General features: G+C 44.6%; 1 protein-coding gene across 1 annotated transcript in view; it reads left to right on the forward strand.

Annotated features, from left to right (window-relative positions):
• The window catches only part of SMC3 (structural maintenance of chromosomes 3), a 2,445,376-nt gene that overhangs the window by 300,646 nt on the left and 2,116,942 nt on the right, over positions 1-27,788 (forward strand). Inside the window, exon 3 of the mRNA XM_044056330.1 lies at positions 868-939. Within this exon, the coding sequence (XP_043912265.1) occupies positions 868-939 (72 nt within the window). The remainder of the gene's footprint in view (positions 1-867; positions 940-27,788) is intronic.

Consider the following 27,788-nt stretch of genomic DNA (forward strand, 5'->3'; position numbering starts at 1 on the left):
TCATTGAAATCACCACACCCAGTGACTACAGTGTCCTGCGTACAGATAGGGACAGATTTATAAAATATCAGAATTTGCAGGCAGAAATGGGGGCAATGTGGAAGAAAGATACCCAGATAGTTCCAATAGTAGTAGGAGCAACGGGTCTTATAAAAAGAGTCTGCAATCCCATTTAGCTACATTACTAATGCATGTAACTTTGTACAAACTGCAGAAGGAGTCATTACTTGGCATGTTGCGGGTGCTGCGAAGAGCACTTTTGGCTGACATCAGAGTGAAACAATACTAATTTCATGAACTTTAATTGTCCTTTGACTTAGAAATAGGGTCCATTCCTGTCATGGTATTAGAAACACAAGAGATTTGGAGAAATTCAAAAGAAAAGGAACAAGTACATCTTGCAGAGGATACAGCTGATCTCAGACTCTCCGTCCACATAAACCATAGTTCATCCCTGTCCATATTCAACCACAACTTGGATCTATGGATGGAAAACACAAACTTTACCCATAACTGCCCCCTGTACTACTAATAGAGACAACTCTTAAATGTTTTATCCCATGCATTGATCCCCTCATTGTCTGTGGTATGATCCCAGTTATTCTCATTAGGGGTAGTATATAATTGACCATGGAATGGGTAAGACCAATCTCTAACCAAATGGGATAGGTTAAGTGAAGCCAAAAACTTACAGATCATCAGATTTTGCTTTGTAACTTGTGAGTTGTTATAATTAGTGAAATGCCAGGGTAGTAAGTACCATGGCAGTGTTAGAAACAGATTATATTGGAAGGAGACTCTTATGAGAAATATTAGTAGTTGTGAAGTGTGCCATCAGTAAAATAACTTTTTCTCTTTTATTTGTAGGAAGGAACTGGCCCACGCGTTATTTCTGCTTTTGTTGAGATTATATTTGACAACTCTGACAATAGGTTGCCGGTAAGTGGAGCTGTTTTTCTTTTCCAAGCAAGTCCATGAGCACAGTTGATGAGGGGAAAATCATCTATATTAAGAATGATGTTTGTACAGCTGTTTCTCTGCTGATTTATGTGCAGTCATCCTTGAGTTTTAAAGCAGCTCTATCTGTGCTTTGACATCCTGGAAGCCCTTTGCCAATAGACATCAAATGACTTCAGTTTGCGAATGAGTATTCACTTGCATTGATAGAAATAACTTTGGGAAATCATTTTGGGAAGCAGTTCCTCACCTGTGGGTTAAGCTTTGTGAAACCTAGATACTGGACATTTTACTTTTGCAATGTAGCCTCTCTTAATAAACCAGTATTTGTTCCTTGTAGACTTTATGCATTGACATGCACTCAAGTGAGCCCTTTAAGATCTGAATTGGCAGGTGCTCATCTCTGCTTGAAAACATTGTCTCCTGAGCTACTTGCCATTATTGCATATTTTTTGATATTTATTTTTTAGTTGTTAAAATTTTTGAACAGGAGAAAATATTCACTTTTGCCAACATTATATTTTATATTCATGTATTTAATGTAGATGATAATGAATTAAAATGTATTAACTTCGATTTCTGCAGAGAAGTAATTACTTTTTTGTAGCAAATTGCATCTGTAAAGATTTTCAATTTTTTATAGTAACTAACACATGGGACAGTTAGTGGTATAAACTGTATCATGTTCTGTAGTCCTATCTTGCCTTCATTCTTATATATGGGTTCGGAGCCGATCCTCTGCTCCGACTCGGCCTATTACAAAGCTCAAAGTCTCTTAGTTGGCTCGTGGCTAGGTAGGTATCCCATAGTGCAGTAGTACAATCCCCAGATCTCGTTTGCCGCGTCTACGAGTTCAGAAGTGCTTCTTGCTTGGCCGTGGCAAAGTTTAAACTTTTTTGTCTTCATTATTCACTTTACTGATTCTATAGCTAATATTAGAAGTTAGTTATCTTATAGATAGTGTTTAGAATTGTTTAGAAGTGTTTTTTGCCATTTAATTAGTTAGTTTGTTGAGAACTTGTTGGCCCTTACTCTTCTCCGTTTGGTATCCTGTGTACTAGTTTATCTTACCTTTGATATTACATAGGTCCGCGTTAGTGTTAGGATCTTGTTTTTCCTCGCTTTTTATATGTATATATTTATATATTGTGTGCAGTGTTTTGCTAGTTTTTTGATACAGGTTATTTCTCTGTAGGTCCACATTTGTATTCGAGCCTTGTTTTCTAAATAGCGAAACAGTGCGTGCAGTGTTTGTTTGTGCTTTGCCTGCTTCTGAAGTTTCTGGTCTTTCTCTGACTTAACTTTTCCAGCTAGGTCCATTTAAGTTAGAGGACCTAGTCCTCTGCTATTTTTCATATTTTCTAACAGGGCTAGGTCCGTTTTAAGTTAGAGGACCTAGTCCTCTTTACTCTCTCTTCTCTGTGTGTGTGCTTGTTAGGGCGAGGCCCGTTTAAATTAGAGGACCTTGTTTTTCCTTGTTGATATAGCTGTGTTAAACATGTCTAAAAAGTCCAAAGACCACAAACCTTTGGGTTTCAAAAAATGCATAAAGTGCTCCCAGAAGATGTTATTTACGGATGGCCACAGTAATTGTGTTTGTCTCGGAGCCATTCACTTGCAGGAAACTTGTTTATTCTGCCATTCCTTTAGCTGCAGAGTTCTCCAGGAGCGGAAGAGCAAGTTAATTTTGACAGGTCTCGTCAAGCCTTCCTTCGAGGAAAACTAGGCAAGTTCTTCTTCCTCATCCAAGTCCCATTCATTCAAAAAAGAGAGGGTCAAGTCGGCCAAGAGGCATCCTCTGGCACCGACTAGTGTAGCGGAACCTCCTCAGAAACAATCGAAACTTGATGAGACTTCTACCTCCTCAGCTCCACTGTCCTCTGAGCCGGTCGAGGTCGTCGATCTTGACACTGTAGTGTCGGCCCCAGGCCTTTCGGAGCAGACTACAAAAAAATTGCATCGGAGCCGGTCCAGAGATCTTTTGCCTGTCTCCCCCAACCTTAAGATCTCCAATTTTACAGAGATCCAGATCACCTACCCTGTCATCCAGATCCTCCAAGAGCCTGTCAGAAGGAGATGTGGAGAGAGTAGTGCTTAGACTCCTGAAGTCGTCTCCTTTGCCCAAATTGTTCTTTGCTCCGACCCAGTTGTTTCCGTAGCCACCAGAGTCCATCCTCCCTGTTGTGGTTCCTCCTCCGAGTCGGGCCTTCGGAGCTGGAGTTTTCGGTGCCACTTGTTGTGGAACCCTCTGTTCCAGCTCCCCTCATGGCTGTTTCGGAGCCGAGTTCTGCTCCAACACCTTCGGCACCGTCTGTGGTGTCTAGCAGCTGATGCTCACCGGTCGGCCCCGACAGGGACACTTGGTCCCAAACCTCTTCGGTTCTGAGTCTCCCTCTCAGTGCGTCGGCTAGAGTGAGCTTGGACCCTACATCCATCTCGGAGCAGGTCGCTCTGGAGCCGAGGGCTACCTCCATGTCTTCAGAGCCAGAGAGATTTGCTTTCGAAATGAGGAGGAGCGTGCTGTCTCGCTCATCAGCTCCACGCAAGGGTACAGACACTCTTCCCTCTCAAACACCAACATTTGTCTCAGCACCTTCTCTCTCTCTCGACAGCAGAGACCCACAGCCTCAGGAGCCCTTGTTGGATGGCCCCCCTATCTTCCAAGACCTCCCCAAAGTACCCTTCTGAGGAGCCTTCTCGGAAGAGGACATGCAAGAGGAAGCATGTAGACTCCCCGGATGAGTCCATCACTTTAGACACTGACCTCTAGGAGTCAGAAGGGTCCCCCAAATTGTCCTATGATGATAATTCCTTTGTAGACATCTTAGAGATTCTAAAGCAGAGAGGCGGCTGGCCCACTGTCACCCCTTCTGATGAGGAGTTAGTGTACCTGAAGGCTTTTGGGTCTCAACCTTCAGCCTCTTGGATGTCTCCACCTTTTGACAAACTCTTAGACCTGGTTAGTCGAAAGGTGTGGGAGACTCCTGATGCCATGAAGCCAGCCCCCAAAAGACCCAATAAATTTCTCTCCGCCCCAAAAGAGAAAGAGTTTTTGTCCAAGGGCGTGCCTGTAGATGCCAAGGTGGTGGCAGCGGCCACTAAGGAGGAGCTAGCGGAGAGTTCTTCATCTGTCCATCTGCCGAATAAGGAGTCTCGGACGATGGATAGATACGGGAAGCGTATCTTTTCTTCAGCGGCTTTTACCCTCAGATTGCTGAACTCTCTCTCACATTTTACTAGGCTTCAGAAAGATCTCCTCAAGGAGTTAGAAGATACTTTTCAAGGTACATCTACTGAAGGAGTCCCTGAGAAGGTGTCTGCTCAGTTGTTGACCTTAAATTCCATCATGAACTCCTTCATGAGGCTGATCTCCTGTGCAGCCGACAGAGGGAGCAGGGCAGCGGGTTCAGGAGTTTCCCTTAGGAGATGCTCCTGGATGCGCTTATGTAATTTTGCAGAGCCTTTTGAGTCTAACTTTACCAGCGCCCCCTTTGACGGTTCTTCATTGTTTGGACCTAAGGTAAAAGATACTCACCAGGTGCGAACAAGAAGGGAAACTCTCTCTGCCGTGGGAGTACGTTTTACCATCCCCTCTAGACCATATCCCAAGGGTCAGAAAGGTGGTAAGATGTGGTTCAAGAAGTCCCAGAGATTTTTCCGAGATGCAAAGGGTGACTCCTCCTTCAGAGGCAGAGGAGGAGGAGCTAATGGTAGACGTTGCCCTAGGGGCAGGGGGGGGGGTTCTGCAAAACCAGGGTGGCGGCAATTTGTTTTGAGGCTGTCCCCATCAGTGCTCCTGATGTGGGGCCCGGCTGTGCTTCTCTAGAACCAGTCGGGGGTCGCCTATCTTTGTATCCAGAAGCCTGGCTGAACATCACCCAAGACAAATAGGTACAAAGATTAATCACCAGAGGTTACTCCATACCCTTTGTCTTCCACCCCGCACTCCCAAGAAGATCCCGGATGTTCCACCCAATCACAGGGATCAAGCAACTGTAGAAGTACAAAAGTTGCTTACAAAGAGAGTCATCCAAACCATCCCCGCAGACCAGATAGGATTCAGAACTTACTCCAGATTCTTTTTAGTGCCAAAATGTACAGGGGACTGGAGGCCCATCTTGGACCTCAGCAAGCGAAACAAATCTGTAAAGAAGGTCAAGTTCCAGATGGTAGCACTGCAGTTTATGCTCCCTCTGTCGGGGAAAGACAATTGGATGCATTCCATAGACCTCCAAGATGCGTACTACCATATAAAAATGGGCAGAGCATCGGAGTCACTTACACTTCTGGCTGGGTGCCAGTCATTACCAGTTTTGTGCTCTGTCTTTTGGTCTCACCACAGCCCCCAAGGTGTTCACCCAATTGCATGGCAGTAGTGACAGCTCACCTGAGATGTCGAGGATTCTAAGTGTTTCTGTACCTGGATGACTGGCTCCTGACCGCCACCACCAGGCACCTACTCCTACTCCTTCAAACCACAGATTCCACAATCCAGCTCTGTTCCCAGCTGGGGATTACAATAAATTGGGAAAAGTCTGCCTTATCGGCCTCTCAATTTATGACTTTTATAGGTGCAGAAATACATGCAGTCTTGATGATTGGATAGGAGATAGGAAATTCACTCCGGGGGTCACTCCTGTGGCTATGCTCGACAGGGGCACAGGAAAATAATTTTCTTGGGTGGTGAAAGCCAGGGTAACATTTTGACTAGGCGTATATAGGCCCTAGGGCCAATAGCCTAGTACTTACCTATGAACCTATGTACTCACCATAACGTTCCATGTTTGTAGTCCATCTCGCCCTTCATTCTTACGATCCCACCCACCTACCCCCATCCTGGAAGGATCTGGAGACAGGATAGTGTTATCTTCGTAGGGTGGAGATCTTTCATTATTGTTGTTCTTTCTGGATATTTTTATTTCTGTCTTTCTATAGTTTAGCAGCAAACAAGATCTGGGGATTGTACTAGTGCACTATGGGATACCTACCTAGCCACGAGCCAACTAAGAGACTTTGAGTTTTGTAATAGGCCGAGTAGCTCCGAACCCATATGTAAGAACGAAGGGCGAGATGGACTACAAACATGGAATGCTATGGTGAGTACATAACTTCTTTTTTTGAAAAGAATAAATTTCTTTTTTTTTATTTTTCCCTTTGCTGACTTTCTCAAATCCATGGCTGAAGTAATCATTAATTGTGGCTGGGGAAGTGATTGATTTGATTTCTTTACCAATCCCTTACATAATAAGTAATCAGTGGGTTTAACTACTCCTAAATAGGGGTGCAGTGTACAAAGATGCTAATTGTGCTATGCATTTTACAGCTAGGCAGTTGCTCCAGGAGCACAGCGTGTTTGACAGTGTGTATGCTCAGAAACCAGTCCCCCATCTGCTAAAATAAAACAACATGCATGCAACTTTGGCACCTTTCTTTGGCTCTTCCCATTAGTGAGTACCTGTCTACAGAAAGAAATCTACACTATCCCTCTGAGAAAGAGAGCTGACATCAGCCAGTAGGTCAACACATTTGTTGCGAGTTTGATCTCATTTCACTGGCATTACTGTCAGACACCAGCCCATATTAAGTTAGAAGACTAAAGGCATTCAGGCTTTTTTATTTATTTATTTTACCATTCGTTACCTGGGAAAGTCCGACTTGGAACGAAGGCAGTTTTCAGCGGAGGCCCGTTGAGAAATGCTCCAGGCGCATGTCTTTATAACATACTAGAGTAAAATTGTGGAGTTTGTGTGTTAAAGAAAACCATCAGAATGGTGTGCATTGTTGCAAGTTGAAGGAACAGAGAAAAAATTGGCCATTGCTTGGGTACTTGGGCTTTTCAGTACTTGGGTTATGATGTCTTTTTGCCTGATGTCAAGTAAGTTTCTTAATACCAAAACTGATAAGTACTGAACTGAACACCCTGTAGCTAAACCAGGTTCAGGGGACACTAAAAGCATTGTCTCAGGGTAGCAAAGCTCAGCCTGAAAGAATATCTTTTCTTTGTGAGAGTTGTTGGAGTCCTTTGACTAGAGCTCTCTTTACTTGCATCCCTTCGCTTGGTGTCAAGTGGAGCAAATACTTGTCCTTACCTAGGCAGTAGTATTGTATTCTGTGTTTTCTGTACAGGTATTAGGCCTAACACTGATCCAGGTTGACTCTCATTGTGTGGCAACTGAGGTATGTTTTCTCAAAATTTAATTGCTGTACTATCGCTGTAGAAAATTTTAAGGTGGAGAATAAGATGCAGGATTCTAGTTTATTGTTGCCGTAAAGCCTTAGGATAAAGAGAACCATCTCCAGACGGTAAATGTTGTGTTGGCTCTACTTACTTCACTGAGCAAATAGTAGTTAAAAGAGGAGGAAAGCATTGCTTTCTCACTTTTACTCAGAGGATGAAGATTTTTTTAGTCTCATTTAGATTGCTTCCTCTAAAGAGAAATGTTTCTGACCTAGAGAATACAATCTTGCATGTCAGCCTTCCAGAAGATGTGCTTATAGAGACTGTTGAGCTTAAGTAGAGGAAAGAGGGCTTACGAATGCCTCTTCTGCGAAGATCCTATGAACTCTTCAGCAAAGGACTAGCACTGTCTAGTATCCACATTATTCTTCCCAACGTATTTCCATTTTGACCACCCAGAATGCTCATTCTAATGTAGAATGCTCAAGAATGCAGGTAGGGTTATATTGAACATCCCATGGATGGACCTAGTTTGTATCCAAATTTAAAAGCAGACTCTTGGTATGACTGCAGACCCAAAGTAGTTCCAGAAAGACTGTGTTGACCTCTGTCCCTACTGATGGAAATTAAAGTCCTGGATATGTTTGCAGAGGAGGTTTATACTTGTGGTTATCTTGCAGTCATTGCTAGTAATTAATTGACGTATCTTAGTTTTGGCATCCATTTTAGACTGGCACCGTAGTGCTAGTCATAAAGCTACAAAGAAATAGAGAAATGTAGACATTCTGTCATTTAACATTGTTTTCCATTTAACATGTTTTTATAAGTAGGCTTCATCCATCTACACCCCCTCCTCCACATTGACGGCTATGCCTTACCACCCCCCCCCCCACCCCCCGCTACTTGTACTAACTCTGTGATTACTCTGTTGGAGTAAGACAAATTCTCTGACATGCCTCAACCTTGGACTTCTGCATATTTTTCTTTTGCGCCTTTTAGCTTCATAGTATCACAACTGTGGTGCTCTGGATTTCAACAGGAACCATTTTACACTATATTCTAGAAACCCTAAAACTGTTAGCAGAGTGTATTATGGATCACCTAGGAAAAGCTGTCTTCCACTGTTGACAGAGTGGGCGGGGGTCCACATGACTGTGCACTTAAGACTGGATGCCTGTATAAAAGCTTCTGCTGCAACAGTTGCATAGAGTGTCATGCATGACTAAGACCAGCTCTGCCAAGATAATGATATTCAAATTATTGGTTGATGGACCTTTTTCAAAGGATATCTTATGTGACAGAGCAGGTAATTATTTGTTGCTAGCAAGTGAAAAGAAAAGGAAGTTGGTGTAATAGTCCTTTAGTCTCTCAGAAGATGTTTTCTAGTGTCCAATTTTTCTGGAACCTTTCAAACTGTTAGTCTTGTTCATGAAGTACCCTTGAGTGCATTGTCAGTTGCAACAGTTGCAAAGAGGAGGAAAAGGAACCTGGATTCCACAGACAAGGATTCAGCAGGAGAAAAGTAACCTACAACATTATACGTTCTATTTTTTAACTTCTGCTTCAGCAGTCATACCAAAAGGAGAGAGGATTCACTGTTTTCTAGTGGGGAGGGGTCCCCACTGCTGAGGGGTCAGCATTGATGCACAGGGATCAAGGTCAACTCTAAAAACTGTTTGATCTGTCCCTTCCCTTCTCTGTTTATATAGCTTGGCTCCAGTGTTCTTTTCTCATGAGAGTTTCTTGTGTGACTCTTCAGATCTGAAGAGAACTCCTTTGGGAGTGGCTTCTTCATTGGTGCTCGATGCATTCTATAAGGCTCTGTTGTCTAGAGAAAAGTTATCCCACTCTCACTTGGATTCATCCCAGTCCTCTCTGGCATCTGTGGTTCCTCTTTCATACCATTTCATCCCTTTGGGACCATCAGCTGCAAAAAGCCTCAACAGAATTTATAGAATGAGCTCTCCTTCAGCTTATGTGTTTTCCCCAAACCACAGATGGTAGGATGCACACTTTTGGACAGACTAAGAAATGAGAGCATCAGAGCAGAATTCAAAGTAGCTCCAAATGCAGAGAAGGTCAAAGAGAACAGATTGTAGTGGTTTGGGTATATGTGCAGGAAAGCAAGACAGCCTGGTGAAGATGATTTGGGAGAGGCTGGAAGAAAAGAGGAAACAAGGGCATCCAATAAAGAGATGGATGGATTGTGTGTACAAAGACCTGTGGCAGTCAGGCATGATTGTCGAAGGCAGGAGAGTGGCACTGAATTGAGAGAGATGGCTACAGTTGAGACGGCACCCCAACCCGATGTAGAAAATGGAGAAAAGGAGAGGGTTAATGAAGGAGGAAGATGAGGAGGATGATAGCAGCATCCATCACCCTTGTTCCTCATACCAGATTCTACATGTGTTACAGTGGACTCTCTCAGTATAGTGGTCTGTCCTGTGTGATTTCTGGTGAGATTTTGGAGGCTCTGCAGAGAACATGTTCAATGGTGGCTAAATTCTACTGTGGCCTCTCTAGGTCATCCTTTTGTTTGCTCTCCCCTGAGAGGCACAATGACAAAGGATGGATCCGTTCTGGAATGGTGTAGGACATTTCAAGGGGAAGACTATTCAAGGGATATGAGTGTGGGCAAAGGCTTATCTTCAAATTAATGCTCTGGAAATGAGGGCCGTTCTACTGCAGCAGGCCTTCCAGAACTCCCTTTTTTAATTTCCCCAAGTCTTTTGTGTTTCTAATACCATAATGGGAATGGATCCTATTCATAAGTTAAAGTATGATTAAAGTTTATGAAATTAGTATTGTCTCAGTCTTTGATGTTTGCCAGAAGTGCTCTTCGCAGCACCTGCAGTGTGCCCAGTATTGACGACTCCTGCAATTCATAAGGAGTTACATGTGTCGGTAACGTATAGGTTCATACTAGGCTATCTGCCCTGGGGCAATTATAAGCCTAGCCCGATTCTGTATGGCTTATGCCACCCCTTGATTTGAGTATACTGTGCCCTTTTTAAGGTTTAGTTTACTGTGCCTCTGTCTAATAGTGACATGGGAGTAATCCCTGGGACAAACCTACGATCCACCTATCAAGATTCTTCTTGAAGAGATTCAGTGAGGTGCTCTGCCTCACATGAACTGGAATTCTATTCCAGAGTGAAGGGAGCCTCTGGGTTATGAACCTGTCCCTCCAACAAGTTCTATTTATTTCTGTGCTGAGGTTCAAGTCCCTCGAGCGTGTGGCTCTAAGGGATTTAGATTTACTGAGGTGGAGCATGTCCATTAATTCTGGATTTGACATAGCTTTGTATGTCAGGCATAGATCGCCTCGAAGTAGGCGGTATGCAACTGAGTAGAGCTGGAGTTTTTTTAACCGAGCAGCAAATGGCATCTGTTTGAGACCCTTGCTCCTCTTGGTGAGATACTTTTGGGGTCTTTCTAATTGCTGCAGGTGTCGGGTAAGGTACATCCCAAAAGGGGCATTGTATTCTATGATGGGCCTGATGAGGGATGAATAAAGGGGCACGATTACCTCTCTTGATCTAGATGTGAAACCCTTCGTGATGAGGTGGGCTATGTAGAAGGTCTTTCTAACCACTTTGGCAATGTGGTTTTCAAAGGAGAGATTGCTATCAACTTGGGTCCCCAGGTCCCTAATAACTTTCTCTGTACTTAATGGGTTTCCGCCTATGTGGTAATTTGTGGGCACATTGTTTTTGCCAAAGGGTATGACTATACATTTTTTGGCATTTAGCTTTAAACCATGGCGCTGGCACCAGTTATCTGTCTCTGTGAGACCTTTTTGAAGGATGTTTGTGTCAGCTGGAGAGTTGATTATGGTGCCCAGTTTGCAGGCACCTGCAAACTTGGTGAGCCATAGTCCTCCCACGTTTGCCTGTACCTCGGAAAAGTATATACCGAACAAGAGTGGTCCCAGGACAGAACCCTGTGGGATGCCACTTGTGACCGGTTTAGAGTCTGACATGGCTCCAGCAACTCTCACTCTGTGGGTTCTGTCTTTGAGCCAGTTTGCGACCCATCTTGGGACATAGGGGTTTATATTTAAGCTGGATAGCTTATCTATGATGCCCGAGTGGGGTATTGTGTCAAATGCCTTTGCAAGGTCCAGATAGGCTGTGTGGACTACCTTCCCTTCATCTATGGCTTTGGTGACTGTTTCGAAGAAGTCAACCAGGTTCAAAAGGCAGGATCTGCCCTTGACAAAGCCAAACTGGGTAGGATCTAGTGTCTGTAGGTCACCAGTGTCTTTGTTTATGAGCTCCATGATGATCCTCTCCATAGCCTTGCAGACTAAGCTAGTCAGGCTTATGGGGCGATAGTTTCCAGGGTCCGTAGAGGCTCCACCTTTGTGGAGTGGGACCACTGTTGCTGTATGCCATTCTGTGGGCACATATCCTGTAGTGAGGCTGAGATTGTATAGCTGTTTTATTTGAGGGATTAGTTCCTCTTGGAGTTCATGTAGGACGCAACCTGGGACGCCATCTGGTCCCATGGAAGCAGTGTTTTTTGCTTTGGAGAGGGCAGCCTTCACCTGAGCATCTGAGATGTTTGGGAGGCAGCCCTCTGCCAGGATAGATACTTGCTCTTTTGGGGGGGAGGGGGTGGAGAAGTTTGCACTGAACCTGTCTGCCAGGATATTGGCGATGTCTGTGGGTTCAGTGTATTTTTTGTCATTTAGAATCAACTCAGAACAAGTCTGGGAGTTGCATCCCAGGTTTCTAACATAACTGAAAAAAGCCTTATGATTGTCTTTGGTGTCCTGTGCAATTTTTCTCTCGAAGCTGGCCTTGGAGGATTTTATGAAGGATCGTAATTTTTTGCTAGTATTGATTAGAGATGCCTTCCCTATTAGGGATTTTGCTCTATCATGTAGTAGCTTCCTCATTCTGTTGTACAGTTTATTTATGGCAGGGGTCCACCAGACTGGACGCCTGCCTTTGGATGATTGGGTCTTGGTTTTGTTTGGGATAGCATGATCCATGCATTCCTGGAGATGTCCATAGAATGCGTTTATATAGGATTCTGCAGTTTGGGCCGTAGTTTCCACTGGCCCTGGGGCCTTGAAGGATTCCACTTCGGTTTTGAGAAGTGAGAAGTTCGCTTTTGAGAAGTTTTTCACTGTGGTTTTCTGGGCTGGGGGTTGGGATGTAGACATCCAGTGAAATTAATTTATGGTCTGATCTTACCAATGAGGGATATACTTCTGGTGTGGAGCATAGAGTTCCCATGTTGGTAATGATCAGGTCTAGTATGTTGTCCTCTCTTGTGGAAGTGGTGACTAGTTGTTCCATAGCATTTGAGTTTATAATTTCCAGGAACCTTTGGGCTAAGGTGCTGGGGCTTGAGTAGTGCTCCCAGTCAATGTTTGGGTAGTTGAAGTCGCCCAATATAATGGTGTTCGGAGAGATCTTCATGTTCTCCAATGTTTTCAGGAAAGCCGAGTGGGATTCCTGACTTTGAGAGGGTGGTCTGTAGGATGCTATAAACTGAAAAGCAGTCTTGCCCACTGTTAGTTGCACATGGATGGTCTCTGATACTTCGTGCAATGCCACTAACCTGGAGGTGTGGATATCCTTGATAAATATGGAAACTCCCCCTCCTTTTGTGGTTCGGTCTGGGTTTTGGGGCCGAAAAGCATGATATGAGGTATAGCCTGGTAGTGCTGGGGTGCTCTCTGGAGCCTTGAACCAGGTTTCTGTCACTGCACAGATATCGATGTTCTCCATACTCAGGAGAGCTTCGAGTGCGTGCATCTTGAGGTTAAGACTTCTGGCATTTAGCAGCATTACCCTTAGTTTCTTGTTCCTTGTTCCTTGTGCTGTCTATGGGGGGGTGGGTTTGACTTTTGAGCCTTGCCTAAAAAAGGCACTATGGGGGTGGCAAAAGCCTTTGCCAATATCCGAAAGCCCAGTGATGACAGGTGCAAGCCGTCCCTAGCGAAGCAACGTGGCTTGTCGAGCATGTCATCCCAGGCTGACAGACACTGGATCCCCTTTGAATGACACCAAAATTTTAGCCAATTGTTAAAATAGATCATTTTGTCTTTGTACTGTGGCATCATTCTAGGTGAGGGTAAGATGCTGCTCAAGGTCAGGGTCATACCAGCCTGGGCTACATGATCAGAGAGCTCCTCTGTCTCTTTTCATGTAGTCCAGGGAGGTACGTCTCAGGTCATTCACACCAGCATGTACAATGACGGAGTCATATTTGTATTTGCTTTGAAGTGACCTGAGTGCTTGCGTTATGTGGTGGATCCTAGCACCTGACAGGCAGCTCACCGTGACCTTCTCTTTGTTCAGCCTGGTGAGCGGGACGTCAGTGTGTCTGACAATAGAGTCACCTATTACAAGAGTATCAGGTGTGTTATTCAGCCTTAAGGGCTGTGGCTGCTTGGCACACTGACTTTGTGGGTTATGTGTTGTGTGTGTTTTGTTTTGAGGTAGCGTTTGCTTGGATGTCTGCTTTGGAGGTCTCTGTTGCTTAGGTAGATTTTTATTTAGAGCCTCCGAGTATGTTTTTGTGTATTTGTGTTTGATTCGCTGATGTGGTGGGACTATGTGATACTGGAATTGTGTTGTGTGAGGTTACCTTCTCCTCCTGACTGGTTACACCAGTTTTGAGATGAGATAGCTCAGCCTCCAGTTTGGCTAAATAGTTGCATCTCTCACATATATTTGAACCTGTTTGGAGGAGGAGAGGGTTGTCCGTGTACATGAGACAGTTGTAACATTGCCTCAAAATTCCCAGATTCACCAGCTGGACTGGAGAGGAAACCATTGACTGACCTTTGGACATGCTAGAGTAATATAGGGAAACTGAATTTAAGACGGACCAATAGAGGACAGGGTAATCGTAGAGAGTATAAGAGTAAGTAGTGCTTATGGTTTAATAGTGCTAACTTGTAGGATTACTTAATTGGACCAGTGAAGGGCCTTAGAATGAGAATATGGTGTTTAAATTGAGAGACAGAGCAGTTCTAAGGGAAAAAGTGAGGAGCAGACTTTGTGGAGCCAGGAATAGTTTAAACCCAATTAGGCGGCGCTGCCCGCTGTTGCGCTATGCACAAAAACGCGCAAAAGAGGGTTTTAAGAGAGGAAGATGAAGGAGTTTTGGAATTGACCCAAAATGGCCAATAAAACTACAGTTTCAAGTCAGTAACCACTCCCACAGGGGCAGGCAGGCTGCTCAATGTTTTTCACTGCCACTGATCAACAGAGAGACTTCCCTTTAGCCCAAGCAAAAAATGGCCTCACAGAAACTTACAAACAGTTCAAGAACAGCAAGCCTGTAACTGAACTTTTTTAAATCTCAGAAAAGTGGGAAAAAAGCAAAATTTTTTTTTGTTTTTTTGTTTTTTCAGAGATAGCAGAGGTTCACAAGTATCAACAAGTTATAACAGTGCAGTAAATGACCCCACATAAGAGTGCTAGGCCAAAGACAGATAAAATGCAAGTTTTGAGAAAAAACGATTTTAAAAATAAGTGCAAACAGAATTGGAAACAGATGCAGATGTATCTGAGTACAATTGTTTATAAGACCCTTTGTTTCTACTACTATTGGAACTGTCTGGGTATCCTTTTTCCACATTGCCCTAGTTTCTGCCTGCAAATCTTGGTATTTTATGACTGTGTCTCTGTGCGTAAGGCACTTGTTACTGGGTGTAGCAATTTCAATGATCAGTGCTACTTTTGTCTTCTTTTCATTGACTATTATATCTGGTTTTCTCGACATCTGTTGTTTGACATGGTGATAATGGGTGATCCCATGTGTTATAAACTTTGGCATTTTCTATAATGCTTTGTTGGCTTAAGTTGCCAATGTTTTCTTTTACTTTAATATTATAATGTTTGCATAATCCCCAATACAACAGTCTTGCCACATTATTATGCCTTTCAGTATGCAGTTCGTCTGCCATTAGTATATCACACCAGCAACAAGATGTGCATCTGTTTCCAATTCTGTTTTACAAAACCTACAATGTGAAGTTGTTCAATCTTGCCGTTCATTTTTTACTGATGGGTTCGAAGCCAGTCCCTCGGCTCCGATATGGCCAATTGCAAAACTGGAGGTCTTCAAATAGCTCGAGGCCAAGTCCCTATCCCATGATGCACCTGGAATAGTTTGCCACTGCAAATTGATCGGAGGTTCTGCATTAGCTCGGGCCAGTAAAATTGTTTTTCTACTTATTTCTTACTTACATTTACATAGTTTAAATAGCTTAGGTAGTTTATTAAAGCTCTTACAGCTTTATACTGTGTGTTACTGTACTTTAGTCCCTCCCCTTAGTCTGTTTAAAATTTTTTTCTGGTTGGCCTCTCATTTTAGGCCTAGTTTAAACTCTTTGCTAGTCAGTAGAGTGTGCTTAGTCAGTCACCTTTGTCACTATTTTGCTAGAAACCTTTTAGTGTGTAGTTTTTCTGGGTAGTGTATTTATCCTTCAGTTTGTTTAGGAAAGGCTTTAATTTATAATTACTGTTATAGTTTTATTATTAGCAGTAATTTTGTCTGACTGGATATTTAGACAGGATATTATATCTTAGCAGCTATCTCCTTTTTGTTGTATAGCCTGCTATTATTGTGTGTTTAAAAAGTTGTGGTGACAGTAAAGGCTTTTCCTGTCACATTTATATTTACATTGCATTTCTGGTTTGTGTGTGTGATTTAGCTTGATATTTTTTAACGCGTTTGGTAGCTGATTACTGTAGAATTGTTTCGTGTGACAGTAATTCTTCTCCAAGTTTTCCAATGGCTGACCAAGACAAGCATCCCAAGTCTGGGTTTAAGAAGTGCCCAAAGTGTGGCCAAAAGATGTCTGAAATAGACAGCCACGTGAATTGTGTATACTGTTTAGGAGCCCTGCATTTACAAGACAGCTGTGCTATTTGTCATTCCTTCTCCTTAACGGTCCTTCAAGAAAGGAAGAGAAAACTTATCGACAGAGAGTTGTTGAAACCTTTGTTTCAAGATGCTTTGAGTGATCAAGATGGATCCAGCAAGTCCTCAAAGTCTTCCAAGATCTCGGACTCTAAGAAATCGAAAAAAATCTTCGACTTTGGCTCCACTGCCATCGGAGCAGACAGTCTTTTCCTTTTGAAGCCGGTCCCCAGTCTTGGAACTGGTGTCTGAAGCTCCAGCGAGTCCATTACTTCAGTCGGTACCACCTTTGATGTGCTCCTCTCGGTCCATCAGCCTGTCAGATCTGGATGTGGATCATGTGTTGTAGAAGCTGTTATTAGCACTGGCCTTGGCAAAAATGTTATCAGCTTTGACCCTTGCACCAGCTCAAACTATTCCTCCTTCAAGCCATGCTGGTTCTTCGGAGCCGGAGGAGTCATAGTGGAACCCTCTGAGCCGACGCCTGCTCCAGTGTCTTCAGCTCCGTGCACTCTGACGTCCTCTGTGCCGATCAAGGATTCTAGGGGTCGACACTCTCTATCGGGTTCGGGGAGGATAGTCGGACCGACTTGTTGGTTCCGACTCTCCCTCTCGGAGCTTCGGCTCGGATGAGCTCTGCTTCTACCTCTGGTTCGGAGTCCACTGTCCCGGTGCCAGGGGTGTCGACGGTATCTTCGGATCCGTTGGTTCTCTCACATCGGAGCAGAGGTGCTTTCGATGCCATGAGGAGAGTCATGTCTCCTAAGACATCCTCGACCTCAGGTCTGCCTTCCTCCTCCCCTAAAGCACCTGTGTCGGCTTCTGCCTTACCCATCCTGACCAAGTGTAGAGACCCAGAGCTTCAGGATGTCCCTACTCTTCCGAGACCTCACCAGATGTTCCCACTGATGAGGTTCCCAGGAAGAGATTGTGTAAGAGGAAACATCTAGACTCCCCTCAGGAGTCTCTAACATCAGATACTGACTTAGCTGAGTCAGAAGGGTCCCCACGGTCCCCCTCTGGGGATATCTCATTTGCTGAGATACTTGAAATCCTTAGGTAGAGGGGTAACTGGCAGTCCAAAAACCCTACTGAGGATGAGTCAGTTCTCCTGAAGGCTTTCAAGTCTCTGCACTCCACCTCTTGGGTGTCTCCGCCCTTCGATGAGCTGATGCAGCTAGTCTCACGAACGGCGTGGGAGTCACCGGATACTATGGAGCCTGTTCCTAGGAGGCCTAATAAATTAATTTCTGCCCACCTTGACAAACCATTTTTAACAAAAGGTGTCCCAGTTGATGCCATGGTGGTGGTGGCAGCCCCCAAAAAGGAAATGTCTGAGACTTCCTCATCTATCCATCCTCCTAACAGAGACTCCAGGAATATGGATAGATATGGGAAGTGCATGTTTAGTTCAGTGACCTTTGCTCTTCGTTCGGTCAACTATTTAACCCATTTTACCAGGTTACAAAGAGATCTCCTTAAGGAGTTAGGAGATGCTCTTCAGGGTACAGTAGCTGCAGGAGCTTCCGACAAAGTTGCCGCTCAGCTTGCTACCCTCAATTCTATAGTCAACTCATCCATGCGCCCCATCTCTTATGCAACTGATGAAATGAGTAGGGCAGCGGGTACAGGAGTTGCTCTTAGGAGACACTCCTGGATGCGCTTGTGTTCCTTTGCAGAGACCTTCAAGTCATCCTTAGTGAACACTCCCTTTGATGGCTTGTCCCTCTTTGGGCCTAAAGTGAAGGAGACCGTAACCAGGTGTGAACAGGACAGAAAGACTCTGTCTGCCGTTGGGGTCTGTTTTTCCACCCCCTACCCGACCCTACCCTAAAGGTCAAAGGGGAGGAAAAATGTGGTTCCAAAAAGCCCAAGGAGACTATCAGGACACATGTGGTGAACCCCCCTCCAGAGGTAGAGGAGGGGGCAGTAGTGGAAGACTCCGCCCTCACGGCAGAGGGGGTCCACAACACCAGAGTGATGGAGATCACTTCTCTGGGAAGCCCTACCAGTGCTCCTGAGAGGAGGCCAGACTGTCCTACTCTGGAGGCAGTCGGGGGTCGCTTAGCTTTGTATCCAGACGACTGGCTCAAAATAACAAAAGACAGCTGGGCACAAAGTATCATTTCCAGAGGATACTTCATCCCATTCACCACACCCCCTTCACCCATAAGAAAAATCCCGAACGTTCCACCCAGTTACAGGGAACAGGCAACAAGAAAGGTCCAAACGTTGCTAAGAAAGAGTCATCCAACCAGTCCTAGCAGACCAGACAGGATCCGGAACGTACTCAAGATTCTTTTCGGTTCCAAAGAAAATGGGAGACTGGAGACCCATATCGGACCTCAGCAGACTGAACCAATATGTAAAGAAAGAAGTTCCGGATGGTCACGTTTCAGTCTATACTTCCCTTCTTAGGGAAAGGTAAATGGATGTGCTTGATAGATCTCAAGGATGCGTACTACCACATAAAAATGGCCAGGCCATCCAGGGATCATCTGCACTTCCGGCTGGGAGCCATTCATTACCAGTTTCGAGCCCTGCCCTTTGGTCTCACTACAGCCCCAAGAATGTTCAAATGCATGGCAGTGGTCACGCCTAGGATTCCAGGTGTTTCCATACATTGGCTCCTTCCCACCACCACCAGACATTAACTCATTCAGGCCAGGGAGTCCACTCTTGTCACTCTGCAATCATCTGGGCATTGCAATCAACTCAGAAAAATCTGCCTTGTTGCCATTGGAGCATATCGTTTTTATCAGGGCAGATTTGGACACCACCATCACCGCCACACTAAGGCTTCCAATAGAAAGAGTCTTTCTTCTTTGTCCGCATGTCAGCGTTCTGATATCAAAACAGAGCACCAGTATCAGAAGTTCTGAAATTATTAGGCATGATGGCAGCAGCAATTCTAGCCATACCACTAGCTCGTATGCACATGCAGATACTACAGTGGCTGTTGTTCACTCAATGGTCTTACCAAGAGCTTCCCATGTCTCACACTATAATGATCACAAATTCCTGCAAAAAGGACCTTCAGTGGTGGTTGACCTCACTTCATGTCACGATAAGATGCCCATTTGTGCTACCCCCTCCAGCAGCCACAGTGACCATGGACGCTTCCCTGATGGGGGGGAGGGGGCATTTTCAGGGAAAGACAGCCCAAGGCACATAGACTGATCAAGAAACACATCTGCATATCAGTGTTCTGGAGATGAAAGCAGTACTTCTGGTGTTGCAGTACTTTCAGGACTCTCTTCCTCTGGGTACGATTGCGATTCACACAGACAACAAGTTGGTGGTCTGGTATTGGTATTTGAACAAACAAGGAGGAACCAGGTCTTACCCCCTTTGTCACAAGGCTCCCAGAGTATGGCAGTGGGTTGTTTCCACTCAGCACTTTCTGTTGGCAACGTACATCCCGGGGAAATCCAACGTGATAGCAGACAAGCTCAGCAGGGCTATCTTGTTGCCCCATGAGTGGTCCCTCAAAAAAGAAATAGCGGACAAGATATTCCGCAGGTGGGGCCAGCCTTGCTGCGACCTTTTTGCCAGTCACATGAACATGAAATGCAGGAGCAGCTTTGCCTCGATTCCCCCTCTGGGAGAAGCCCCAAGGGACGCACTTGTACACGATTGGCCTCCGGGTCGCATCTATGCATTTCCACTAATCCTGTTGATACCCAAGGTTCTACAGAAAGCAAAAACCCTGGGAAGGACCATCATTCTAATAGCCCCTCATTGGCCTCATCAGATTTGGTTCCTCTTCCTTCAACTTCATCTTTTGGAGGACCCCTGGATTCTGGACCCAGTTCCAGACTTTCTGATGCACTCAGGTGATCTTTATCCTTCTCTGCAGTCCCCAAAGCTGACAGTTTGGCTGCTCCAATTCCCATCATAGCCAGGTTCCATAACCTCTCCAATGAGACAAAACAGATCCTTTTATCTTTTCATAAATCTTCTACAAGGAAGCTACATCTTAGCAAATGGAAGACATTTTCTATATGGGCTTCTAAAAATAATATTGATCCTTACCAAGCCCCTGTGGCCTCCATTTTAGAGTTCTTGACTATGATTTTTAACAAAGGAGCTGCAGCAGCAACAGTTCGTGTTCAGTTGGCTGCTATTTCTAATTTTCATCTTGGATTTGAAGAGTTGAATATCATGTCTTACAAGTTATCCAAAGCTTTTCTCAAAGGGACTTTTCATATTAGACCACCTGTGAAATCTCCCTATTCTCCATGGAATCTAAATTTTATGCTTTCCCGGATAATTCTTCTGCCATTTGAACCAGCTTCCTCTTGTGACCTCAAATTTTTGTCATGGAAGACCATCTTTTTGGTAGCTATTACTTCTGCCTGCAGAGTGTCAGAGCTTCAGGCTTTATCCATCAAGCCTCCATATTTGATATTCCATGCTGACAGCGTCTCACTTAGAACAAACCCCTCATTTTTGCCCAGAGTTTGCACTGAAACCAGTCTCAACCAGATTATCGATTTGCCAGTCTTCTTCCCCAACCATTCGAACAATTTAGAGTATATGCTGCACAAACTTGATGTTCACAGACAGCTCAGATTCTATTTGGATAGAACAAAAGATTTCAGAAAATCACACCGGCTTTTTGTTTCATTCTTTGACTCCAGGAAGGGTAGACCAGTGGCTAAAACAACTCTGTCTAAATGGTTATCTGATTGCATCACCTTTGCCTGTTCAGCTGCCAATATGCCTTTGCAACATAAGATTAAAACTCACTCAACCAGAGCAGTTTCTACATCATTTGCTTTTTCTGCCACACTTCCCATTAATAACATTTGTGCAGCAGTCACTTGGTCAAAACCTCATACCTTTATCACTCATTACAAAGTTGACAAGGGCTACAGGGACAGGGCCTCCTTTGGATCTGCGGTCCTGAGAAATATACTCCCATGAGCCACCCGAGGTTGATGGTGCATGGGACGCTATCCATCAGTAAAGAATGAATGGCGAGATTGAACAACTTCACATAAAGAAGTTATGTACTTCCCATAATGTTCCATGTGAGTTGTTCATCTCGCCTTCATTCTTGCATCCCTCCCTCCTACCCCCACCTGGGCTGTTAGATGACCGAGATGCTGAAGCCATCCTGGTTACTCAGTCCTTCTATACCTCTCTCTTGAGAATGAAAGAATGACACATGGTGGTATTATACGCAGCAAACAAGATCTGAGGTAATTCCAGGTGCATCGTGGGGTAGCGACTTGGCCTTGAGCTATTTGAAGACCTCGAGCTTTGCAATTGGCCGTATCGAGCCCGAGGGATCGGCTCCGAACCCATCAGTAAAGAATGAAGGCGAGATGAACAACTCACATGGAACGTTATGGTAAGTACATAACTTCTTTTTTGTCAGTTTCTCCCACATGTTCAGTGGGTTTTGTAAACCACCATGTACATAGCCCACTACCTTGAACCGCCAATATTAAACTTTCATCTTTTGGTTTAAATTCATCTTTCCTTAACCATTCCTGAGTTTGATCCTGATCAACATGAGGTTGTTCCAAGAGTTTTCTGTACTTGCGACAATATTTATGCATTTTCCACATTTCTTGCCTTCTCACCTGATCCTTTACCTTGTATTCTTTCCTTTGTCTTTCGCACATTCAGTTGCTGCTGATTTTTGTCTGCTCCTTGTTTAATTTCTGTACCCGTTTGACACCGATATACTTCTACTAAACTAAGCAAAGAAGTTATCTTAGACTTGTTCTCCTCATGTTTCAAAACTTTGACTGCATGTGGCTCTTGTGAGGGTACTTCAGAATGGGGAATGTGTGGTCTTGGTATACACTTACATTTATAAATCATTTTTTAAGTATGAAGCATCCTCCTTGTTTTCCTGCCCAACTGATAGATTACCTTTTGGGGCCAGTCACTCCAAAACTGTAAGTTAAAACAGGACGAGGAAATTCCTAGATGCCAGCACTGATGTTCATCGTGCATACAGCTGCAGTAATCACAGATGGGTTTTCAGTCCTCGTCGGCCGAATTCCAAAGTCTTGGTCCGGCGTCGGTTGTCGTCGCTTACTCTTCTGACGTAAGGAAGGCCAGAGTATACAAGACACAGCCGACGCCATGTTCTCCAGTCTTTTTTGCCGCGCGGTGCCCGAAGCAGAAGCAGTTCGCAAGTGCCGGTCGGCCAGCTCCTGAATTACAAAAATTGGAACCAAGTCTTTTAAAGCTAAGTACCCGTTGGGGAAACTTTTCTTGCCTCAGACCGATGTCAGAAAAAGTTAATAATTGTATTTCTTGTGGGAAGCAAATACCGCATAAGGATTTCCATTCCCTTTGCATACCTTGTTTGGGCCCAGACCACGGCCTCGGCTGTCGCTGGCGCTACCTTCAATAAACGCACTATCAAGCCGGGCGGAGTTCCCAACACTACTTTGGTAAAGCTTTTGATTATAAAATGTCGCGACACTCCGACTACCGTTTTGTCCAAAAAACGCAAGGAAAAGGACCGACAAGCGAGACCCGCGGTCCCCGCCGACACCATGCCAAAACAGGCTACACGTGGTCCGGTTCTCAGCGAGACGCCTTTGCAGTCCCTGACTACCGACGACACTCCTTTGGCGGTGTCCTCTGTACCTGAGACCGCTGGGTCCTTGGCCCTTTCCCAGACTACAACCGAAGCCCCTGCTAATGTCGAGCCTACTAATGTGGACAGGTCCACCTCCACCCATGGTGTATTTAGGCCTTCATCTTCTTTTTCTATAAAGGCTTTTACTAAATCCAAAGCAGCCAGGCATACCACGAGGCCTGTTGCACAGGGCCCATCTCCTGGACCCATGCCTAAGAAACAGATGCTTAAAATGGCTGAGGATTTAATTACTCTTATCAGAGGTTCTCAGCCCCCTCCTGACAAGAGACCCAGAGTGGAGGAAGAATCTCCCTCTTCTGATCAGGGATCCATTTTATCAGAACATTCTGATGCAGAGGAACCCTCTTACTCCCCTTTTGAGGATTCGGATGCAGAACAGTCCATTCCTTCTGTATCACCTCCAGAGGATTTTTCTTTTGGGGAAACCTTGCACACTTTGAGGGAACACTTCCATTGGGAAGGCCAAGACTTTTCAGATTCCAAGAAAAGACTTAGGGAATTTCTTTGGTTACCTCAGCACAGACCTCTGGCTATACCCCCTGTTTTGGATGTACTGGATGATGTCTATTCGGAGGCTTGCCTTAACCCTGATTCTCTGCCTCCTGCACCAGTACAACCTGATAGGTATTACAGAGTACCCAGTTCTCACCAATTTTTCTACAAAGGCCATAATGCTGACCCTGAAACCATTTCACAAGGTCCCAAGGGTTTAAAGGCCTCCACTGCCAAGAATCCACTCCCTGCAGAAAGGGAATCCAGATCTCTAGAAAGGTGGGGTAAAAAGGTATATACCTCTGCCACCCTAGCCATGAGGGCCTTAAACTGTCAGTTTCATATGATCAAATATCAACAGTACCTGTTATCACAATTAAGGAATAAAATGTCTCAACCTGAACAACCAGATGTAAAAGAGTTACAGGATATGATGCATAGTGCGGAGCAAGTGGGTAAACACACCTTACAATGTGGTTATGATGCCCTAGAGGCTTCCAGTAGAGCAGCTGCTACAGGATCAGTCATTCGCAGACATGCCTGGCTTAGGGAACAAAATTTACCTGATAATGTCAAAGCTAAACTTCTTGATGCTCCTTTACAAAAGGATGTACTATTTGGTACTAATGCTGAGGAGATACTACGGAAAATGGAAGAAAAAGCCAAATCTATGCAAACTGTCAAGGCTTTCTTACAGGTCCAACCACCACGTTTTAGCAGGAATTGGCCTTCAAAAAACTGGTCCTTTCCAGCCACTGACAAGCCCCAAAGAGGCAGATACAGACGCGCAAGGGGCAGAGGGCAATCACAAGGATCATATAGATGCAGACAATGGCAATCTCCAGCACCAAGAGGTGGTGAAGACAGTGCACAACAATATAGGAAGCAAACCCAATGACTCCCTCATTTCCATGCCAAGCAAGTCTCAGCTGGCAGCACCTTTGGGAGGGAAACTAGCATTATTTGCAAGCAATTGGCATATAGTCACAACAGACAAATGGATACTGGACATTATAAACAGAGGCTACAAATTTCAATTTCACACTCTTCCAAAATGAGAGGCATGCCAAACCTGCCACAAAATCAAAGGGCAGAGGCACAACTGCAAATTTCAAAGCTCCTAAACATGAGAGCTATACAAAAGGTACCTACACACCAACAAGGTCAAGGTTTTATTCAAGGCTTTTTCTGGTACCAAGAAAGGAACCGACTGGAGACCCATTTTGGACTTATCCATCCTAAATACATTCCTACTGTACCAAAATTCAAGATGCTCACATTACAGCAACTTCTTCCCATGCTGGGCAAGGAGTTTTGGCTGGTAACATTGGACCTCAAGGAGGCATACCTGCATGTCCCAATCAGACAAAGCTGCAGAAGATACCTCAGATTTCTTGCAGGTTCAATCCACTATCAATTCTCTGCATTGCCCTTTGGCTTATCTACTGCCCAGAGTATTCACAAAGTGCCTGGCATCAGTGATTGCCTACTGCAGACTTCAAGGGATACAAATTTACCCTTATCTGGACGACTGCCTGATCCAAGCGGACAGCAAACGCATACTACTGTAACATCTGGCATATGTGACACGGTTACTGCTTTCTGTGGGCTATACCATCAACAAGGAGAAATCAAGGCTAACACCATCTCAGAAAATAACCTTCCTGGGTGCCAACTTGGACACAAACACCCAGATGGCATATCTCGCCAGAAAAACAAGGGCAACTATCTCAGTACTTGAAACACTAGCAAAAGTACCAGGCTTACTGCAAGGAAAATCCTGCAGGCTCTGGGATTCATGGCATCTTGCATTCTTCTAATCCCATGTGCAAAGCTGCATATGAGGAAACTTCAATGGTACCTAAAAATCTATGGTCTCAACACAGTCACAGTTTGGAAGCAATTATACCAATAATTCCATGTTTGCAAAAGGAATTTCTATGGTGGGCCCAAGCATGTCAAGTAAACACAGGCCTTCCATTCTGCAAGCCTCAAGCAAAACAAATCATAACCACAGACGCCTCAGATTACGCCTGGGGACATGAAGGACAGGTGCATTCAGGGCAGATGGTCCCAAAAGGAAAAGCACCTTCACATCAATCAAAAAGAAATGCTAGCAGTAATAAATGCAATTACAGCTTTCAAGGACTTCCTGCATCCAGGACAATTACTGATAACAGACAACACCACAGTAATGTGGTACATAAACAAACAAGGAGGAACACATTCATACCCCTTGTGCAGGCTAGCCATGACTCTCTGGAACTTGGCTCTGGAAAGACAAATCGAACTTCAAGCACAGTACTTGCCAGGACTGGAAAACACACTGGCAGACACTCTAAGCAGAAATATGACAGATCCACACGAATGGAAGTTACATCCTCAGGTGTTTACAGAGATAATCCAAGTGGGGAGGCCAGACCTAGATCTTTTTGCCTCCCACAGGAACCATCAACTGAAAAAGTTTTGTTCAAGGACCTTTCATCCAAAGGCCTGGAAAGTGGACGCCCTTTCATTCAGTTGGACAGCATGGACAGTTTATACATTCCCACCTCTGCCTCTTCTGCCCAAGGTGCTTTTGAAAGCAAGAACAGACAAACCGAGCATGATACTGATTGCTCCAGATTGGCGAAGGCAACACTGGTATCCACTCCTGAGGAGCCTAACACATACTCCTCCCTGGTCCCTGCCTCCAATGCCTCTTCTACTGACTCAGAACAGCTACAAAACTCTTCACAGTCAGCTAAAAACACTCAACCTCGCTGCATGGAAAATTCCTTGACACCACAACAGTCCCTACTCTCCAAGGAGGTGCAGGATGTCATTTTGGAGGCCAGAAGACCATCTACTAGAAAAGCTTACTCCGCAAAATGGAAGCGGTTTTGCTGTTGGAATGAGAAAAGAGGCCAGGACCCTAAAAAATTGAACTTGCCTCAGGTTTTACAGTACCTAGCTGAACTGCTGAACAGTGGACTTTCATTTTCTTCCATAAAAATACATGCCTCAGCCATTTCTGCAGAATTTAACACGGATCCTCCTTTATTCTCTCACCCACTCTTACGACAGTTCCTCAGAGGGGCTAAGAATATAAGACCTCCAAGGAAGCAACCAATACCAGCCTGGGACCTTAACTACATACTAGAAAAATTAACATTGCCTCCCTTTGAACCTGCTGCTTCAACAGATCTGCAATATTTGTCCTGGAAAACAGCTTTCCTTCTGGCCATCACTTCAGCTCGTAGGGTTTCTGAACTACAGGCCCTCATGGCGGTGCAGCCCTTCCTCATCTTCCATCAGGACAGGGTTTCCCTTCGTACCAACCCATCCTTTATGCCAAAAGTGGTTTCCAGGGTAGCCTTAAATCAAGCCATACACCTACCTTTTATCCTAACCCTCAAAACAAAGGGGAGAGGCTGCTTCACTCTTTACACATCCATAGGCAGCTACGTTACTATTTGGACAGAACAAAGTCCTTCAGGAAATCAGAACAACTTTTTGTGTCCTATTCCGTAGGGGTTCAAGGGAAACCAGTTACCAAACAGACCATTTCCAAGTGGATTGGCCACTGCATACGGTTTTGTTATTCATATCATGGGAAATCTGTCCCTACTGGTATCAGATCTCACTCCACCAGGGCCACAGCCACCTCTACAGCCTTCCTCAGAGGTGTTCCTACTAAGGATATTTTGGAGGCAGCCACTTGGAGTTCTGTACATACCTTCACAAAACACTACCACCTGCCCTTATATTCCAGGACAAGAGCAGGCTTTGCCACTGCTGTTTTGCAGGGCATTCTGGCTCATCCCAGTTCCTCATAGTACCTACCACCCTATGCATAGCTTTGGGACTCTACCCATCTGTGATTACTGCAGCTGTATGCACGATGAACATAGTACAGTTTTGTACCTACCATAAATGTAGATGTTCGAGTGCTAATACAGCTGCAGTACAGGTTTCCTCCTCCTTCCCCACTTGGTAAAGGCATGGGGCCTAACAACCTCTTCATACCACCTGACTGGGTTATCCTGCTATGTTTTATTTGCTTGCTTACACTGATTTTGCATTACATGGCATTGCTTGCATATGTAGATAAGCCTTATTTATGTATTGCCTTCCTTTTTGGGGCACCTGACATCTGGGGCAAGAAAGACTGAAGAACATGGCGTCGGCTGTGTCTTGTATACTCTGGCCTTCCTTACGTCAGAAGAGTAAGCGACAACAACCGACGCCGGACCAAGACATTGGAATTGGACGGCTGAAAACCCATCTGTGATTACTGCAGCTGTATTAGCACTCGAACATCTACATTTATGGTAGGTACAAAACTGTACTTTTTCATTATTCATTTTAGTCTTTTAATATATTTCTTAGATTTATTCCCATTTTTCGTTTTATTGTTGATCCTTTAATCAATTCCCAAATGTTTAGATACACCCTCTTGCTCAAGTTCTTTTATATCTCATTCCTGTCCCAGGCTAATGATTTCTTAGTGCTGCAGCTTTCCTGCCTTAAAGGTTGCTTTTGCACATTTATTAAAACCAAATGACATTCTTGTATCATCTGAAAAAGTTTTGACCACTTGCAGATGTTCATCGTGCCTACAGCTGCAGTCATCACACTTGGGTTATCCTGCCGTCA

This window comes from Protopterus annectens, chromosome 14.part0, assembly GCF_019279795.1.
Source record: "Protopterus annectens isolate FY-2018-M chromosome 14.part0, PAN1.0, whole genome shotgun sequence".
Lineage (NCBI taxonomy): Eukaryota > Metazoa > Chordata > Ceratodontiformes > Protopteridae > Protopterus > Protopterus annectens.